Source organism: Biomphalaria glabrata, chromosome 16 (assembly GCF_947242115.1).
Source record: "Biomphalaria glabrata chromosome 16, xgBioGlab47.1, whole genome shotgun sequence".
Taxonomy (NCBI): Eukaryota; Metazoa; Mollusca; class Gastropoda; family Planorbidae; genus Biomphalaria; species Biomphalaria glabrata.
The window spans coordinates 1,631,661-1,652,295 of record NC_074726.1 but is presented as its reverse complement, the minus strand read 5'-3'; the positions used below and the strand labels follow the sequence as shown (position 1 = coordinate 1,652,295).

Sequence of the window (20,635 nt, the reverse complement as noted above, 5' to 3'; positions counted from 1 at the left end):
TAAGTGAATGAAATCAGAGCCGGCCCTAACAATTGCGGGGCCCTGTGCGAAACGGATTGGGCGGGTCTCATTCTGTGTAGCGATAAGGATAATAAGTGAAAAATTAAGATGTTGTATTAGAAAATAAATTCGTCTTTACATTTTATTCATTCTTTACTAAGTACAAAATCACGATCAAAGAAGCTTTACTTTACGAGCCTTGCATGTAGCGAAGTCATACAGTATATCATCAAAATTCCAAATTGTTTAATCTATCTTCGTGAATGTTTTATCTCAAGTTTTATTATTTTATTAGTGGACAGATAAGCTAAGCATTTCTAACGGGGTTTTCGCGGTTTGGTAGAATATAACTTAAAGATAAAATCTTGTCCATTTTTTAGGAGATTTTTATGAGTTTTCAAGAGATTTTAATAATTTCACGAGATTTCCAAGATCTCCTGGAAAATCAGTATGCCGCGGGAACCCTGTTATAAGTTAAAATAGTTTAATTTAATATTTTATACTAAGAATTAGTGCGAGGATTATGAAAGTGCGCAGCCCACTGCGGCTGCATAGGTTGCAGTGGCCTAACGCCGGCACTGGATATAATGTCTTTCCATAAGGGGTCTCCACAGTAACATAAAGATTGTACTCCATAACACGAATCATAGTCGCTGTTGGAACCAAGGAGGATAAAGACAGTGTCCAGATGACCCTCTTCGTAACAGTTCAATTTAATGAGCCGGCTAGTGCATTTAGAAATTATTGCAATGCAAAGTATTCCCTTTAAAATCTATTCAATAAATCATGTGACTTAATTCCTTTTTTTCCCCCTTTACCACACAACTAAAATTCAGATTTCATTGTTATATTTCAGGGTCGTCAATCTACGGGACACATAAAGACGATGACCCAGCTGAGTGTAGGTAGATTTTAGATTTTTAAAAAAATTCCCTACATATTTTATGTATAGTTAATTTAACATTTTATAAAGAGAGCGAGAGAGGAGAATGAAAGAAACACAGAGTGAGAGAGACGTTAGAGGAGCAAACAGAAGAGAGAAGAAAAGAAAGAGAAAAAAAAAGAAGTCGAGAAAGAGAAGGGAAGAAAGATGTAAATAAAGAAGAAAGAGAAAAAAGAGATAGAGAATAATAAAAAAGAGAGAGAAAAAAGAGATAGAGAATAATAAAGAAGAAAGAGAAAAATGAGATAGAGAATAATAAAGAAGAAAGAGAAAAAAGAGATAGAGAATAAGAAAGAAGAAAGAGAAAAAAGAAATAGAGAATAATAAAGAAGAAAGAGAAAAAAGAGATAGAGAATAATAAAGAAGAAAGAAAAGAAAAAGAGATAGAGAATAATGAAGAAGAAAGAGAAAAAAGAGATAGAGAATAATAAAGAAAAAAGAGAAAAAAGAGATAGAGAATAATAAAGAAGAAAGAGAAAAAAGAGGTATAGAGAGGATGAAGTAAGGGAGATGAAAGACAGAAAGAGAGTTGGAAATGGGACAACAATAGGGGAAAAGATGACTAAAGATATATATATATATATATATATATATATAAACAGAAGGAAAGAGAGAAGATGAAAGAGAAAGAAAAGAGAAGTGAAGAACAAAAGAGAAATAAACTGAAACAGAAGCGGCCAACAAAATTAAAAGTAGATGAAACACATCTAACACTTAATTCAATGAACAATTAATTTCAATGCTAGTCTCTGACAATACAAATGCTGACTGTATATCTGTCTCTGGTCAATTACTCTAGATACTGACATGATGCGAGCTCAGAAAAGGTTGTCAGCACGGCCCCCGCCAACAAGTAAGCTACACATTTAGATCTTGTTTCTTTATAAACACACTCTCATCTTGTTCTTTATAAACACTCTCATCTTGTTCTTTATAAACACACTCTCATCTTGTTCTTTATAAACACTCTCATCTTGTTCTTTATAAACACACTCTCATCTTGTTCTTTATAGACACACACTCATCTTGTTCTTTATAAACACACTCTCATCTTGTTCTTTATAAACACACTCTCATCTTGTTTCTTTATAAACACACTCTCATCTTGTTCTTTATAAACACACTTTCATCTTGTTCTTTATAGACACACTCTCATCTTGTTCTTTATAAACACACTTTCATCTTGTTCTTTATAGACACACACTCATCTTGTTCTTTATAAACACACTCTCATCTTGTTCTTTATAAACACACTCTCATCTTGTTCTTTATAAACACACTCTCATCTTGTTCTTTATAAACACACTCTCATCTTGTTCTTTATAGACACACTCTCATCTTGTTCTTTATAAACACACACTCATCTTGTTCTTTATAAACACACTTTCATCTTGTTCTTTATAAACACACTCTCATCTTGTTCTTTATAGACACACTCTCATCTTGTTCTTTATAGACACACTCTCATCTTGTTCTTTATAGACACACTCTCATCTTGTTCTTTATAGACACACTTTCATCTTGTTCTTTATAGACACACTCTCATGTTCGTTATAGACACACTCTCATCTTGTTCTTTATAGACACACTTTCATGTTCGTTATAGACACACTCTCATCTTGTTGGGGCACCACAGATAAACTGTCGCGCCATCTTTCTTCATTTCTCTCTTTCGCCTTGACTAAAGGCTCATCCATTCTCTAAAGAGTCTCCCCATTATTTCCTGTATACTGTTTCCTGTAGGAAGGTTTACGGGAGCCACCGGGACCTCGTGATACAGTCGAGGCTTCCGTTTTCTGACAGTGGTCAGCAGGTTATTGGGAGGCCTTTACTGCTATTGCGATCCTGTTTCGAATTTCCATTTTGTTTTTTTAAATATGCAGTCGTTATAGGCGAATAAAACTTAGAATAATAATTTTTTTCCCTTGCAATACACCAGGGGTTCTCAGCCTGTGGGTCGCGACCCCTTTGGGGGTCGATTGACGATTTGCCAGGGGTCGCCAGAGACCATCGAAAAAATGAATAGTTTTGTCTGTTCTTCTATTGCTGTGTGTCTGAGCGGGGAGGGGGGGGGGGGTCGCGGCAGAGTGTGGGATTGTAAAGAGGCGTCGGCGAGCTTAAAAGGTTGAGAACCGCTGCAATACACTGTCATTGAGGGGAGAGCACTAAGTTCAAGTTGGCATTAAAAAACACAATTAGCACTTCTTTGTTTGCATTTGTCAGCAAGAGCAAAATGGCTTTTTTAAAAAAATATAATGAACTGATTCAGAGATAGAAGTAACGGTCATTTTCTTATGTTACCTTAATATATTTTTTATTCGTATATCTATGACGACCTATGACTCTGCATGCATTTCCATCTTCATTCGAAGAAGTAATTGCATCTTCATTTGCTTAGATTCAATTCTCTGTTCTAAAATTGATCAGTTATAATTTGAATGTTTAGTGACATGCTTTTTGTGTTCGATTCGTAGAATTAACTGTATCTTCAGTTCCTTAGATTTAATTTGCTGTTTTAAAATTGGTCAGTTATAATCTGAATGTTTAGTGACAAATTTTGTTCCGTGAGTGCTTGAGTTAGATAACTCTTATAGAACAAGAGCTTACGCATTATTCTTCTGTCCAATTACAGCTATGCCAGGAATTCAAGTAAGGCTATCATCTGAAGTTATAGGTAAGAGACGAATAGACTCTGAGGCATGATACACTTACTGCCTCCCCAATCCCCGCCTCTACCCTGGTATGGCAAACCAGGTCTGTGTTTCTGAACCTTAAAGAGGCTCCCAGGTGAAAACGGTCGTTAGAGGAGACGACTGGGCCGATGGGGGTAGCAAAACAAGACCCCTATTGGGGGTGCCAAAGAGTTTAGGCGGCCTTAGCAGTGTCTGATGCCCTGGGCGAGTGTCATACGCGGGGCCTGGAGCCGTAAGCGTTGACTACTACCGCGAACTCGTCGTCCATCTCAAAGGCTGTAGACCTCATTTTTGTTAAATAACCTAGTACCTTAGGTAGGTATTGTACTATTAGCCATTTAACTGCACAAAGTGCTGTATTTTTTTTTATAGCTCTTCATGTACGATTTTGCGTTTAATCAACGTAACTTATGATCCAGAAGCATTTTGCATGAAAAATCAACTAACTGGAAAATAATAATTTTTACTGAACCCGCTTTAGTGATGCAAGTTTCAACGCGATTGACAAAATAGTAACACTGCACACTACACAGCCCTGTTTGCGACATTGTTCATGTAGATCATTTTCGATACGTTTGGACATTTTCATTTGTTTAGTCCATTACATTGAGCTCATTGATAGACAGGTGACCACAAGTCGATTTCTATGGACGTAGGCTCGATATCAGCATATTGACACCTTACGAGGGAACTGAGTGTGCTTACATGGTAATAATTTTTAATTCGCGGGCTAAACTTTAAGCCATACACCTTCAAGGGTAATTGGGTAATGAGTTTGCTTAATTGGAGAAAAATCTCAAGTAGCTGGATTACAAGCCACGCCTCTACACGGGTGCAGATTTTCTTTCTGGGAAACAAATCGGAATTAGGAGGCTGGACTATAGAACATACACCTACACGAATGACCTTTTGCTACACAACCCGAGAGATTTCATAGCCCAATAATCCAGTTACTAATTTTGATGTGGATAAAAGTACAAGGCTCAGATTTGTGAATATTATCGTAAAAGACACTGACCAGGGCTGTATTTAAAGGAAGAGCTAGATACTTCCTACTTCTTATTTGTTCAGACCTTGACACTGAATTTATAGATAGACGTTAAACATTTTTAAGCCAGAATGGATAAACACAAAATACTTAAGACATCATACTGACACAGTCACACCCTTCGCAGCCTGCATCCAACATAACAAGGCAAGCCCTAACCTGGAACCCCCCAAGGAAAGAGGAAGAATACATGGCGCCGCGATTTTGAAGCAGATGTGCAAGACGTGTGGACAGTTGGAGAGACTCGCCCAGAGCCGAGACGCCTGGAGCAATTTGGTTGGCGGCCTATGCCCCAGAAGGAACCACAGGCAGAGATGATGAGAGATGATGATACTGACACAGTAAATCAATATTACTGTTGAAATACATTTCTTTACGTGATAACTTCCAACCGTACTGCTGCAGTGTGTGTCTTGATTTCATAGCGATATTCTTAATAATTTGGGACTGTCACTTAACTCCTTGTTATTACTTACGATATATGTACCTGGCCACTATGTACTTGGCCACTATGTATCAGCATGTCAGGTCCTAGACGCCAGGACGGGAATCGGTTTGAGGCCTTTAAGCACGAAGCTGATGACCACTTGATAATAATAATAATAATAATAATAATAATAAAAAGCGCTGTTAACAAACAAAATGTAGGCTCAAGGCGCTGTAATAACAAAACACAAACACGACAATTTAAATAAAAAACTAATCTAAAAAAGTTTTAAACAAGTAGGCCTTAATGTTCTTCTTAAAAGTGGTATAGCATGTTGTCTGTCTGAGATCAATGGGGAGTGAGTTCCAAACCTTTTGTTCCGTGCACTGAAAAAGCCCGCAGACCGTAGCTGTTGAGGGAGAAACGTGGCACCACTAAAAGCGTCGAGTCCATTGAGCGCAGGGCTCTCTGGGGGAACATATGGAGTAACCAGTTCTCTAAGGTACAAGGGCATCTCATTGTTATATATACACTGATGACATGATGGTGTGAAATACATGAACACAAACATCTACCCACTATACAACACAGACTGCGCTTCGCCTTGAAGAGAGCTTAAAAATGAGTACACAATACATGACTTATGTATATATATAGTACACGGAGAATATAGTCGCACATATTAGTTTTTAGTATCTTATATTAGTTTTTTGTATCTTATATTAGTATCTTATATTAGTATTTAGTATCCTATATTAGTATTTAATATTAGTAATTAGTATCTTATATTAGTAATTACTATCTTATATTAGTTTTTAGTATCTTATATTAGTATTTAGTATCCTATATTAGTTTTTAGTATCTTATATTAGTATTTAGTATCTTATATTAGTTTTTTGTATCCTATATTAGTATCTTATATTAGTATTTAGTATCCTATATTAGTATTTAATATTAGTAGTTAGTATCTTATATTAGTAATTACTATCTTATATTAGTTTTTAGTATCTTATATTAGTATTTAGTATCCTATATTAGTTTTTAGTATCTTATATTAGTATTTAGTTTCTTATATTAGTATTTAGTATCTTATATTAGTATATTGCATTTTATATCGGTATTTAGTATCTTATATTAGTATTTAGTATCTTATATTAGTTTTTTAGTATCTTATATTAGCTTTTAGCATCTTTTAATAAATGCTGATAATAAATGCTGATCAACTTGAATTCATCAATGAGTAATATAGTTTAACATAATCAGGTGGGGAACAAATGTAAAATAAAAATATAAAATAGGAATACTACAAAGAACTTTTAAAAATGTCCAATATACAACCATTTACTATATATATATATATATATATATATATATATATATATATATATATATATATAGGCCTATATATATATATATATATATATATATATATATATGTATATATATATATATATATATATATATATATATATATATATATATATATATATATATATATATATATATATATAATTCATATTTCAGACCAAGAAGTTATAGGATATAAAAGACTTGGCAGTGAGTATCTCACATTTTAGTTTACTAATAATTAAGCTTCTTTAACGTGTCTTTCACTTTTAGTCCTGCTTCCAGTTCGTAACTCCTTTCGTTCTGGCACCAAAAGTGTCTCCTAAAAGATTTCCAACAGTTTCCTCTCATACACGTATGTGCGGATTAATAAAACCATATTGTCTTTTGTATCTCCTTAAAGCTTAAAACTTTTTTTTTTAATAGTGAATACTTGTTGTAGTCTTGCGAATTTTGAACGCTAACTGCAGAACTCAAGAGGAGGATCATTGCAATGAAATTTAGATGTTGCAGAAATATACTAGGTATCAGATACAAAAGAAAAAAAGCATCACAGATGGAGCAGATTCAAAACATGATCACAAGAGCAAACTCCTCATGATGACCTGCCGACCAGTTTAAAAAAACAACAACTATCTAAACGTTATGACCGTATCACAAGGTCCTCAGGGCTCGCAAAGACCTTCCTTCAGGGAACTGTACAAGGAAAAGTAAAAAATGAGTCAGACAGAGAGCGATTGGGGTAAAAACATTGAAGAATGGATGGGCCTGTTATTGAGAGAGAGAGATGCTATCCAAGGCGAAATACAGAGGAATGGGGAAATACGGTCGACAAATCATGACTGGTGCCCCAGCGGTTCAGCAGACTGTGGGAAAGGTGAAGAAGACTTCTGTTCAGTGGAATTATTTTATTTTATTATGTATTCATTATGATTAATGTTATTTATTTAATGTTATTCATTTAATGTTGTACTGTGTGTTACAGGTCTCCGAAGAGAAAGCATCTGGTCCAATAAAGAAAAATTAAGTAAGTATTACTACTGATATACCATGGATAATGAATGAGCTAGACTATCTTTTTATTTCATGTTGTATACATGTCCTAAGGAGGACATATAGAAAGACAACGATTTCCAAAGGAGGACAGAAACGAGGACTGGACAGAATGAGACAATACGTGCTCTAAAAGCTAAATTATTGGCACTAATGAGATCTTCCTTGTGGAGTATCCACAGAGAATGCCGACCATGTCCTTCAAAGCTGCATACTCTATCAAGAAGCCCGAACTAGACACTGACCCCAACGAATACTATATGAGCAGCTACCAGACCTGGAAACCACTGCGCAGTTCATCGCAGATATAGGACTACTTGTTTGAACATAGAAGTGAGATCAAAGAGAAAAAAAAAGAAGAAATTTTAAAGCCACATGATCACGATATGGAGTTTTTTTTTTTAAATTGTCATCTTTCTGTCTTGCAACAGATTTCAAGTTACTTTACTGATCACACTATGAAACATCAATACCCCAATTGTTATGTGCTATAGGATTGACAGTACTTCAGACTCGAAAGAACTAGTGTGGTTAAACATTCCTTGATCATGGCCACATTCTTGTATGCTTGGACGCTAACTACAGAATTAGAGAGGAGGATCCTAGCAATGGAACTGAGATGCTTTAACAGAATACTCGATATCACCCACAAAAGACCGCCTAACGAATGAGGAGATTCGAAACATGATGACAATGGCAACATCCACGATGACCCGCTGACCAAAAAAACAAAACAAACAAAAACAAAACGCAAACTAAAACTTTATGGTCCAATCATCAGGTCGTCAGGGCTCGCATAGACCTTCAACAGTATCAGACAAAAAGATGAGCCAGACAGAGAAAGCGATGGAAAAACATAAATAATAACAATAATAATAATAATTATACCTTTTATATAGCGCTACTTTCATGCTTATAGCATGCTCAGAGCGCTTTGGTCAAATCTCATTTGTGGACCGGTGGGGAAGGGGGTATCTGGGAAAAGGTTTTCCGCGCTGCCTTTGGGCGCTCAGTGAACACAACTTTGCTGAGTCCAGTGTCGAACCTCGAGCCCCCTTCATAGATAGCCAAGACAAACCAAGTTCAAGCTTGGACGAGTCTTGTCATTGAAAGATTCTATTCAAAGCATAAAACGGAAAACAATGGAGAAAGACGGTCGATAGAAGATCAGTTAGAAATAATACAAGAAATAAGATGCGGAAAATCCGGGACATTATTCACAATTTATTCGAATCCTTGCCAGAAGGAGGACATGCCTGCTTTTGTACACCCTACTATGTAGGTCCTTTCAAAAGTGATACATCTTAAATTCAGGATAAAATAGTAGCTGGTTTCCCTATTGTTCCATTTAAAGATCACATGCGCCTTGATACTTAAACAAATTTTTTTCTCATTGCTTCTTATAATACCACATGTGCAGTATCTTTCACATCAGTACTTTCACATCAGCACTTTCACATCAGTACTTTCACATCAGCACTTTCACATCAGCACTAGTCAGAGCAGCAGAACTTCAAATTGCTTATCTTGTTAAAAAAAAAAAAAAAAAAAAAAACAACCTATGACGATATAACAATGATAACAATAACAAATGTTATGACTTAGTTTCTTAGTTTAAAAAAAATTTGCCCACAAATACGTTTTCATCAACTTATATAGTTATACCACTAAATTCTAGAATACATACTTCAATTCAGAATATGATTGTAAAATAACAGATCAAACAGAGAAACTAATTTCAATAATAATATTTAAAAAAAAAAACACTACTAACTACTTCAATTTCACCCAAAGTCAAACTCAAGTCCTTCCTAAATTTTAAGCATATCCATCTTGATTTCCAACACCGACTTTTAAATTACAGGCATACGTAGTCAGACCTGACCTATACATGTTTTATCACGAGCAGTAGTGATAGATTTCTTAAAATTGCATGTTTACCTTTTTATGACCTATTTTCAGAACACGAAGGTGAAAGGGGGAGTCTCGCTCCTGATGACAAAAGTGAGTCTCCAGAGGCAATTCTCATCTCTTTCTCTCTCTCTCTCTCTTTCTTACATGTGTAACTTAAATCTTTCTCTCAGTAATTATTCTCCACGTTCCGATGTAATTCTTTATTTTGTCATTAGTATTTTTTCCTCTGTTATGGTTAAGCTTGAATAACTTTCGCGTTTGTTACCAGAAAGTGCTTTATTAGGTCTAGAATTAAAGGGGAATGCATGCTTTATTTTATAGAACACAAACTAAAGTTTATAAAATCTAGCTTAATTTAATGAGGTGCAATCAACGATGGTATCGTCAATTAGGAGAAAAAGAGTTAAACTCATCGACTAGAGGATTACTGTGTTTGGAGTGCACATTCAGGGTCAGAAGCGTACATTCAGTCTGGAGGCGTACATTCAGTCTGGAGGCGTACGTTCAGTCTGGAGACGTACGTTTAGTCTGGAGGTGTACATTCAGTCTGGAGGCGTACGTTCAGTCTGGAGGCGTAAGTTCAGTCTGGAGGCGTACATTCAGTCAGGAGGTGTACATTCAGTCTGGAGGCGTACATTCAGTCTGGAGGCGTACATTCAGTCTGGAGGCGTACATTCAGTCTGGAGGCGTGCATTCAGTCTGGAGGCGTACATTCAGTCTGGAGGTGTACATTCAGTCTGGAGGTGTACATTCAGTCAGGAGGTGTACATTCAGAGTACAGGGTGTACATCAAGGGGCATTGGAGTACATTTATGTACTGGGAGTTTATTTATCGCATAAGGCGGACATTCAAGGGCTGGGACATGCATCATGGAAGTTTCTGGAGTGCATTTATGGAGTGGGGCGTATCTTTGGGGGCTTGGGTGTACATTCAGGAATTGGTGTGTGCAGGGCATGGCACATATCCCAATAAGGACACGACCGTATGCCAACTGCAATTTTTTTTGGGTGAGCTGAAACAGAGGCTGGTCATCGTAAAAGTGAGATGCCCACCCCACATCAGAAAACGTTTTAAAGACCAGGTTGGGCACAAACTTGCTTTAACTGACACTAGTCGATCCGTGGCGTAGCATCGCCGCCATTTAGCAGGGCCGGCCTTAGGCCACTGAAAGCTTATGGCCGTAGTGGGCCCCCGCACTTTCATAGGACCCGCGCTAAATTTAGGTGTAAATTATTGAATTCAACCATTTAAGTAAGACTGGTAGCCACGTGAAAATGGCACTCCTGCCTTTTGAATCAAATTCTAAGTAACACTGAAGTTTATGGGGCGCCCGCAGGGGGGATGAAAGATGGTGCACATGCAGACGTTAACGTTTATGTTTGCAAGTAAAGCATCACTAATAACGTCTACTGTTTAATAACGTCCACTGTTTAATAACGTCCACTGTTTAATAACGTCCACTGTTTAATGACGTCCACTATTTAATAACGTCCACTGTTTATTAACGTCCACTGTTTATTAACGTCCACTGTTTATTAACGTCCACTGTTTATTAACGTCCACTGTTTAATGACGTCCACTGTTTAATAACGTCCACAGTTTAATAACGTCCACTGTTTAATAACGTCCACTGTTTAATAACGTCCACTGTTTAATCTGCAAATATTTAAGATTATTATTATTTTTGTTTTGTCCAGCGCTACGACGATTTTCCACCAGAAGACGATCTAAGCAACATAAAGGTATGTTCACCAGAGCTTTCGATTTCAGATAAGTGGATATACTGTGGATATACAGTGGATATACTGTGGATATACAGTGGATAAAACATTGGAGTCTCGACAGTCCGAAATAGCTGGGACCGGACCTGTGTCGGATTAAGCGATATAATTATTAAAATAGAATATAATCATGAAATGCAACATGTGTAGTCACATAAAGTGGTAAAAAAAATATAGTGATAGGGAGAGTTTATTTTATTCGATCTCTCTGAAACCAATTCTGTGCACCAAGCGCGGGACAGGAGAGAGAGAAATGTTTCTTATACAGAAGCCAAAGTAGTTTCATAGATAAATATACCTGATTTTATCATAGCTGTATCGTACTCTTCCCTACCTTCACCTACCCCTTTGTCAGTTGGACTGTTGGGGCATCACGCAAGATAAGGTCGTCTTTTTTTTCCATTTCTCTCTATCCATTGTCGCCCAGAGTAACCCATGCCGATACTCGGTCAGTGACTGTAGGGCGCTGCCCTTGGTAACATGGGCAACAGCCGAGCAGGTATGGATTTATCTACGGTCGTAATCTCATTTGTTGTAACGAGGGCTAGATACTTGCATGGCGGCGCCCATCCCTCTCCATGCTTGACCACAGCCGAGCAATGGACATCACTAAATGATATTGACAAACCCAACCTGGAGTTTTTCTCACGTTTCCCCACGAATTTCCAGCATTTTCCAGTTGAAAGAGTTAAAGTACGGTATATACAATGTACAGAAATACTAAGGTGTTGACCGTGTATCGTAAAACGCTAAAGATATTTAAAAAAAAAAGTTTAGTACCAAATACAACATTGTTCTGTTTCATTCATAACACTGTCCATCTTTCAAACTTAATGCAATTGTTAGTACATAATAAACTTATACACTATTCTTTTTTTTTTTTTAATTCGTAAAAATATTCTTATTTCTGTAACCAATTAAGCGCGCTTACCAAAGGTCAGATTATCCGGACTCCACTGTGTTTATATGTTATACATATGATGACCAAATTACTTTTTTTTTTAAACCATCGTTTCCATATGTTTCAACTCTCTCTCTCTCTCTTCCACTCTAACTCTCTTTCTTTCTCTACTTCTCTCTCTTTCTCAATGTCTTATTTATTCTGTGACTTATTTATTCTGGTAATCTGGTGTAAATTGTTTTCAAAGGTGCCTATATAGTATCGGAAAAAATACGTAGCGTAGAAACTGGTCCATTTGAAGTTGCATATCTTCAAACTCATTCAAATGAAATAAATACTCCAACGATCAAGAGAAAATTAAAATCAAACATAAATCATTGTATAAATCATATAAGACTATATCAGGTACTTTGATTGACATTAAACTATATAACACTAAAGCTACTGACACTTGTCAGCTTTACGCCCCTAATGCTGATGTCCCCTTTTAAAGCCGTGTTGGCTACAGGTCATAATTTGTGTTTAATTGGTTAAATAATGCAAAAACAAAAACAAAAAAACAACAAAAAAAACAAACTTATCATACCCATTTTTCCCTCTCTTTCTACCCCACGTGACATGTCATTCCAAACATGATGTCAACAAATCGTATGTCATTTTGAAAATCCAACTCTAATTGATGCCATTTGCTACGCCTCCTGCCAATCATACATGACGACGTAACACGTGATACAAATTTACTGCAGGAAAGAAACACAAAGGTAAATTTAGTGCTACCTATTTTGTGCTACCTACTTTTTGCTACCTATGTCATGATACCTATTTTATGTTAACTACAGTATACATTCTATTACGAACTACCTATTCTGTGCCAACTATTCAGTGCTACATATTATTTCGTGCTACCTATTATGCCGTGCTACGTAAGAAAGAAGCGGCACCTGTTTAAGATAATTGCATTATAGCTGCCTGAAGCCATATCCGCACCAGAGACAATGTCAATGTGCTTGAAACGCCACAGGGGCGACACTCATTGTTGTCTGTAGCCACCATGGTTTTCTATTATGCTATATCTTGGTAGCGGTAGTAGCAGTTATAAGGACATAAAAAACTATAATTCAAAATCACACTGGAAAATTCACATTCTTCGAGTCCTAAGATTAACGAGGAATGCACTAATTCATGTGGCTAAACAGCCCCAGCTGTGACCTACATATTTTGCCCTACTAACGTAGGAATAGCCATTGTCCGTCGGTGGTAGATTTAGGTTTTCTTTACGACGTCTACGTCTGACCTGAGCAGCGGATTTTCTTTTGGTCTCAAATGTGTATCCACATATACCAAACTGGGACAGAAATATATGAAGAAATATATGAAGAGTCACTAAAAAAAATATGGAAAAGCTCCAGACCTTTGTTAACAGATGCCTGTGCTGGCAATTAGGATTCATGTGGCCAGAAAAGATAACTTCTGTCAATGTGCGGAAGAGAACTAGACAGAAGGCCCATAGCCCAAGTCATCAAAAAGCGAAAGTGGAGATGGATAGAACACACCCTGCGAAAACCAGCTAGCAATGCTGCAAGGCTACCAATGTTGCGAAGCTACCAATGTTGCAAGGCTACCAATGTTGCAAGGCTACCAATGTTGATTGGAATCCGCAAGGAAAGAGGAAAGTGTGCAGGACCAAGCAAACCTGGAAAAGATCAGTCGTCAGTGAAGCTGAGGACACTGGAATGGCATGGAAGCAGATAAAGAAAGCTGCTCAGAACCGAGTTCGGTGGAGAGGTGTGGATGCTGCCCTATCTCCCCTGTGAGTGCACAGAATTAAATCAAGTAAGTCAGGGACATAAACAACCATAAAAAACATTTTCATTTATTACTTTTTAAAGGACGTAGTTAAATATAATTAATAATTTCTACAAAAATTAGCGCTAAAAACGTCCGTCGCCAAAACGTCTGTCACCAAAACGACCTGCCTCTTGCTGCTCGAGTATAGCTATAGGGGCGATGCAAACCACCCACAGGTCCAGCAGTTCTGGCTAAACCTTAGTTTGATTCTGTACATTGGCTGAATTCTGGCATGCACACGAAATCATAGGCTGACACCTGGCACCCAACTCGATCTACCTGCTCATGAACTCAGAGGCTGAATTCTGCCACGTGTTTTTTATTTTTATGCCGAATATTTGAATATTTTTGTTTGAGTTAATAGTGCCGAATGTATTGGCAATATTTTTTTTTAAATCACACCACAGGGATAAGCAGTATCATTTATTTAAATATTTTCCAGACAAATCTGAAAGGAGCCGAACAAGTAGCATTCATACAAAAGGTAAATAAACTCTAAATAGAACAAGTTCCAACAAAATAAAAAAAAACGCCAGGAAGAAGGGTGGGCCTGTTTTTTTGTCGTGCAAGTCATCAACAAAAGGATGAATGACGACTTTGGGGGCGGAGGGGGGGCGGGGTAGAAGTGCGTTAGTTGAGTCTAATGCCCCTATCGAAATGGCTTCAAAAACAAAAACAAAAAAAAAAACACAAAAAAACAACGAGGTTTTTATGTCGGTCTTGTTGTAGACACTTCATATATGTATACAGAGTAAAAAGTTCTTTAAAAATGAAACATTTTTAATGTATAGATTTTAAATTCTCAACACGTAAATTATAGCCATTTTTTTATACTTATTTATAAACAACTAATATGTTAATACATTCTTTTTCATCGCTTAAAAAATAACTTTGCGTCTTTGCGCCCCACAGTTTGAGAATACCCGAGTTATAATGATTTTCATGAATCATGTTTTCTTTGTTATTATGTACTCGATCTAATTGTGCTGTAAGTCTGTAAGTCTGACAGTCCATCGAGCTGGTTAGTTTATATTGCAGCAAGTAGGGTACACATTCTAGTGGTTTTGATACAAGAGTAAATTAACGAAAGGGAGATCATTCATTTCACGTTAAGAAAAATCTCCTATTAAGACGATAATTTTAAGGTGAAAAAAAATGTTTTTTAGTCTAAAAGTTGAAAGCTTCATGTTCAGTCTACCGCTGTGGATTTCTTATGGATTTTGGACTATAAAGTGTGTAACTACTTGACATTTAGATAGTGACCAATGTGTTTATGATTTCTACCTGATTGAATGAATCAAATGTTCTCTCTCTTGAAGAAGGGCACTATCACTTAGTAACTCGGTCAAGGAGCTCTCCGACATATGAGAATGTGAATTGTATAATGAGATATAACTCGTATGAACAGTATGAAGACACATTCAATTTATAATTTCAGTTACCTTAGATTTGATGTGGTCCGGGGGGGGGGGGGGATAACGGTTAGTCGTTTTCATCCAGAGTTCTCAATCATTCTCAGTTTTTTTTCCAAAGTCAAAACTGAAAAGAGCCTAGAGAAGGGGAACCTTAAACTCCGCCATCTGCTGGTCCCAGGCTTGGATAAGAAAGGAGAAGGGCTTGGCGTGAGGCTAGCAACCGCGCCCTGTAAAAGCTAAATTGCTAACAGAAACAGAATAGCCAGGAAAACCAATGACTTGTCAGAATTTTTAAGTCATTCAAGCATGACTAGATGCATGACGCGTAGGACGTAATCATCTTCTTTAAGTAACTTCCGTATATTACAAGTTTAGATACTTTTACATGCGGCGAGGGCGGGCTAACCTCCGAGGACGGTTTTGGACCAAATATTAAGGGCCACTGGCGCCTGTTTTTTTTTTTCATCAGGGTCGACTCCTGAGACCATCCCCATGTTTGGATTCAGCAGTAGGGTAGTCGAGGTTTAAGATTTTAAAAAATTTTCCTTCACCGAGCCTCACATTTAGGGCCATGAATTTTTACTGGTTTCCAAAGGGCTATTTGAGACACATGTCAATGGAAGCATTTTCCGTCTACTTCAGCGGTTCTCAGCCTTTTAAGCTCGGCGACCCCTTTTTAGAATCCCCTACTAGTCCGCGACCCCCCTCCCCACACACACAGCAAAAGAAATAGACAAAAACAATCCATATTTTCGATGGTCTTAGGCGACCCCTGGCAAATCGTCAATCTATTACATTCGTTTATAGCATAGATTGTCAAAGGTATTTATATATTTTTTGTTTGTTTTTGCAACTGAATATATGAACAGATCTGCCGATAGCGCTGGCACAAGTGTTGCCAACAGTGCCGCCAGCAGACGTGACAATAACTAAAGTAAAGACGAAGAAGAGTAAAAAAGGTAAAATGAATGTTAGAGATTGTTACGGAATTGATTTGTTATTGGTATTATTATAACTGAATGTCGATAATTCAATAGTGAATCGAAGCATGATGTATTTACAGTTACAAGTTTTGTTTTATTAAGTGGGTCAAACTGGTCTTGTTAAAAATTATTTTTAAATAGACATAAACAATAATAATTTCGAAGTCCTCTAGTAATTATTTTCTTTGAAATTTAACGAATATTGAAAAGCAAAACAACAACGGCGACAAACACAACAACAACAACAACACTGAATTATAATGAAAGCCTGGCACAAAGCAACGAGTAACCGAGTCGTTCTTATTTACTATTAAATCGTTTTGTGAGCAAATAGACATTTAATACTTATGAGAATATGTGGGAATATATTGTTAAATCATTAAATACCATTCAAAATTCAGATGTAAATCTTTCATATATAACTATGGTATGAAAGTATATTTTGAGTGCTAGCATATAAATCGTTTGCTATTTTAAAGTATGTACAGGTGTAAGATAAAAGTACTTAACAATAATAGTGTTTCTTCGTCCTATTCTTCTTTTTAGTATTTCCATCATAATTGTGACAAAATAAACATGCATGACATAAAATAAACATGCATGACATAAAATAAACATGCATGACATAAAATAAACATGCATGACATAAAATAAACATGCATGACATAAAATAAACATGCATGACATAAAATAAACATGCATGACACAAAATAAACATGCATGACATAAAATAAACATGCATGACAAAAAATAAACATGCATGACATAAAATAAACATGCATGACATAAAATGAACATGCATGACATAAAATAAACATGCATGACATAAAATAAACATGCATGACATAAAATAAACATGCATGACATAAAATAAACATGCATGACATAAAATGAACATGCATGACATAAAATAAACATGCATGACATAAAATAAACATGCATGACATAAAATAAACATGCATGACACAAAATAAACATACATGACATAAAATAAACATGCATGACACAAAATAAACATGCATGACATAAAATAAACATGCATGACAAAAAATAAACATGCATGACATAAAATAAACATGCATGACATAAAATGAACATGCATGACATAAAATAAACATGCATGACATAAAATAAACATGCATGACATAAAATAAACATGCATGACATAAAATAAACATGCATGACATAAAATGAACATGCATGACATAAAATAAACATGCATGACATAAAATAAACATGCATGACATAAAATAAACATGCATGACATAAAATAAACATGCATGACATAAAATAAACATGCATGACACAAAATAAACATGCATGACATAAAATAAACATACATGACATAAAATAAACATGCATGACATAAAATAAACATGCATGACAAAAAATAAACATGCATGACATAAAATAAACATGCATGACATAAAATGAACATGCATGACATAAAATAAACATGCATGACATAAAATAAACATGCATGACATAAAATAAACATGCACGACATAAAATAAACATGCATGACATAAAATAATGTTAAGGCCTCCGCGCGGTGTTGATTCTTGGCAATATGTCTAGTGTAGATCTGACTGGAAGTAACGCTGAACTCAACTACTTCAATAACACCGGCGAAAGGCCGAAACAATCAAATATGTAGTCGACGCTGATATGTTGTTCTATAAACATATTTAATACTCAAGAAGGGAATCGTCCGATGTCAGCTATGTCCGTAAATCCGTATATCTATTGTACTCAAGTCTACTACTCTACAAGAAGCGTCTTCTTTTTGCGTCGCTTAGAGCGTTCTTCTTTTTTAAAGATCTGTCACGTCACTTGTCGCTAATTAAAACTTTCCCCTTATTCCCGAAACAAATAACTAATTCCTAATCATATCATAACAACTCCTCCCCCTCCCGCTAAAAAGAAATTGCCTGTCAATTTTTTTAATCTACTGTCTTAGTCTTACAATGTGCAAGGGCCAAAATGTAGGGAAACATAAAAGACAACACAACTTGAGTCTTGATTGCGATTTCAACTTCTCTTCCTGTGTCCACAATCAAGTTCCTCTTAACACATATTTCCCTCAAGTGTCACTAAGTGATACTGTCCAATGTGGTGTGCCATAGGTGACCGCAGACATAGTTCGTTTGCGCTGACACTATAGGCGTGTCTATCTATACTTCATCACATCACGTTCCAGAGGTTATACCGCTTTCCCTCACACGTCAGGACGGACATTTTACCTAATATGACAAATCGACATTTATCAATACTCGTTCTCCCACTATACACCTAACGTTCTTTCGGACATTTACAAGTGTATTTTATTTCCTCTCTCCACTTACTTGTCCCCACACGACCTAACTCTTGACTGATGTATGATCATGATCAAATACAAGAATAAATTATAAAACTTACGTTTTCGTGATGTAACTACATCGTCGCCTTATAAATGCCCTTTCTATTCATACATCCATACATGCAACTCTACATACTACCCGAAATTACATAATTAACATGAGTCAATCTAATGATAACCAAATTACATGTATATTATAACATAAATCTACTATTTCCAGATACTGTCAAACAAAGCATTAGGATTTATTAAAAGAAATTTCTATAAATCAAATAAGAACATAAAACTAAAATGTTATTTAACCTTGGTTAGGTCAATAATAGAATATGCATCCTCTGTTTGGGACCCCTCAACTCAAGAAAACATTAAGAAACTAGAACAGACACAAAATAGAGCAGTGCGATTCATAACAAACGAATATTCACATTTGACTAGAGTAACACCTTTAGTAAAATCACTAAATTTAGAAAGCCTTCAGGACAGAAGGCTCAAAAGTAAAGTAGCAATCATACATAAAACACTGAACCATAATCTTCAAATACAAAAACAAAATTTAATAAAATACTCTAAAAGACACAAAGATAAAGGCACATTCCTCGTCCCATATGCTAGGACAAATTTGTACAAATACTCCTTCTTCCCTAGTGCTATTAGAGCATGGAATGGGTTGCCTGAGCTAGCCAGGAAAACCAGTGACTTGGCAGAATTTAAGTCATTGGTTAATATGCATGACTAAATGCATGACGCGTAGGACGTAATCATCTTCTTTTTTGAAGTAACGTCTGTATTATATAAGATAAGATAAGAACCTAATACCCATCTAGTTATGACTACTAGTTAAGTCAATTAATTAAGATTAAACAATTTAAATAAAATCCAACTTATTTACATACAACGATCGCATAATGCTATGTTTCACAGGCTATCTACACGACCCATACATTTGTTCTCTCCAACTGGAGTTAACATCTCTTCTTACGCCACTATAGCCCGCGTGTGGCCTTCTACCTCGGTATGACCTGCGATTACCGCTACCATAGTCATCTCTTCTATCATCACTATCGGGTACAGACCTGCGCCTCCTATCCGAACTCGCAATCTTCTGCTCAGACTGTTCTGCCCTACTCCAACAGTCTTTCGCGATGTGCCCATGTTTATGGCAGTTAAAACAAATTATGTCCTTTCTAGGTTTGTTTCGCTTCTTGTTGTTATACCTGCTTTTCCAACTTCTAACCTGTTTGTCAGAAGCGGCTCTGACACCTGCTACATTTCCAAGTAAAACATCTCTAGATAACCTTGGCATGGCTACCCCTTCGCAATACCCTGTGTATAATGGAGATCGAAGGAACACTTTGCATGCTTCGAACCTCTTAACTGCTCCGTCTGCCAATCTGACTGATTTGGTATAGCCTAAATAATCCTTAGATTTCACTAATCCTCCTCGAACTGCGAGTGTACTGCTAGCTGTGTCCCGGATCACATTTACCTGTTTATTATTTATCATGCCTGGATATAGTTTTAATCTATCTTCCCCACAATCAACGTAGTTAATTTCTTCATCTGGTTCACTATGTCCACTATCACGATCCCTGTCTTGGATGCTCCTTACAAAATTAACCCTATCTGGTGGCCGATTATCCCTCTCTTGTCTACGGTTTCCTTGATTACCTCCCCTGTCACTAGTGCTACTATTACCCTGTGCATTTCTATTGCCAGCTCCATTCCCTCTATGTTTCCTACACTGGTATGCCATGTGTCCCTTTTCCTGACAGTTAAAACATGTAACATCCCTAAGGTTTCTATCACCCGCTTTAGGTCTATCTATTCTCCTATTATAACTTTCCCTGCCATTGTTTTCATTTTCCCAATGTCTATCATTTATGTCCTCATAACTATCCCGACCATTGTTCCCACGTTCCCTG

General features: G+C 36.4%; 1 protein-coding gene across 5 annotated transcripts in view; it reads left to right on the top strand.

Moving 5' to 3' along the window:
* Window positions 1–20,635, top strand: part of LOC106068584 (uncharacterized) — an 80,407-nt gene that overhangs the window by 7,556 nt on the left and 52,216 nt on the right. For 3 of the 5 annotated variants that reach the window (XM_056014596.1, XM_056014599.1, XM_056014595.1), the window contains exons 6-15: window positions 857–901; window positions 1,743–1,796; window positions 3,576–3,617; window positions 6,636–6,668; window positions 7,444–7,485; window positions 9,474–9,515; window positions 11,124–11,168; window positions 12,855–12,869; window positions 14,399–14,440; window positions 16,241–16,330. In XM_056014596.1, the coding sequence (XP_055870571.1) occupies window positions 857–901; window positions 1,743–1,796; window positions 3,576–3,617; window positions 6,636–6,668; window positions 7,444–7,485; window positions 9,474–9,515; window positions 11,124–11,168; window positions 12,855–12,869; window positions 14,399–14,440; window positions 16,241–16,330 (450 nt within the window). Of the gene's footprint in view, window positions 1–856; window positions 906–1,742; window positions 1,797–3,575; window positions 3,618–6,635; window positions 6,669–7,443; window positions 7,486–9,473; window positions 9,516–11,123; window positions 11,169–12,854; window positions 12,870–14,398; window positions 14,441–16,240; window positions 16,331–20,635 lie in introns of all 5 variants that reach the window. The other 2 variants (XM_056014598.1, XM_056014597.1) reach the window with 2 other exon arrangements.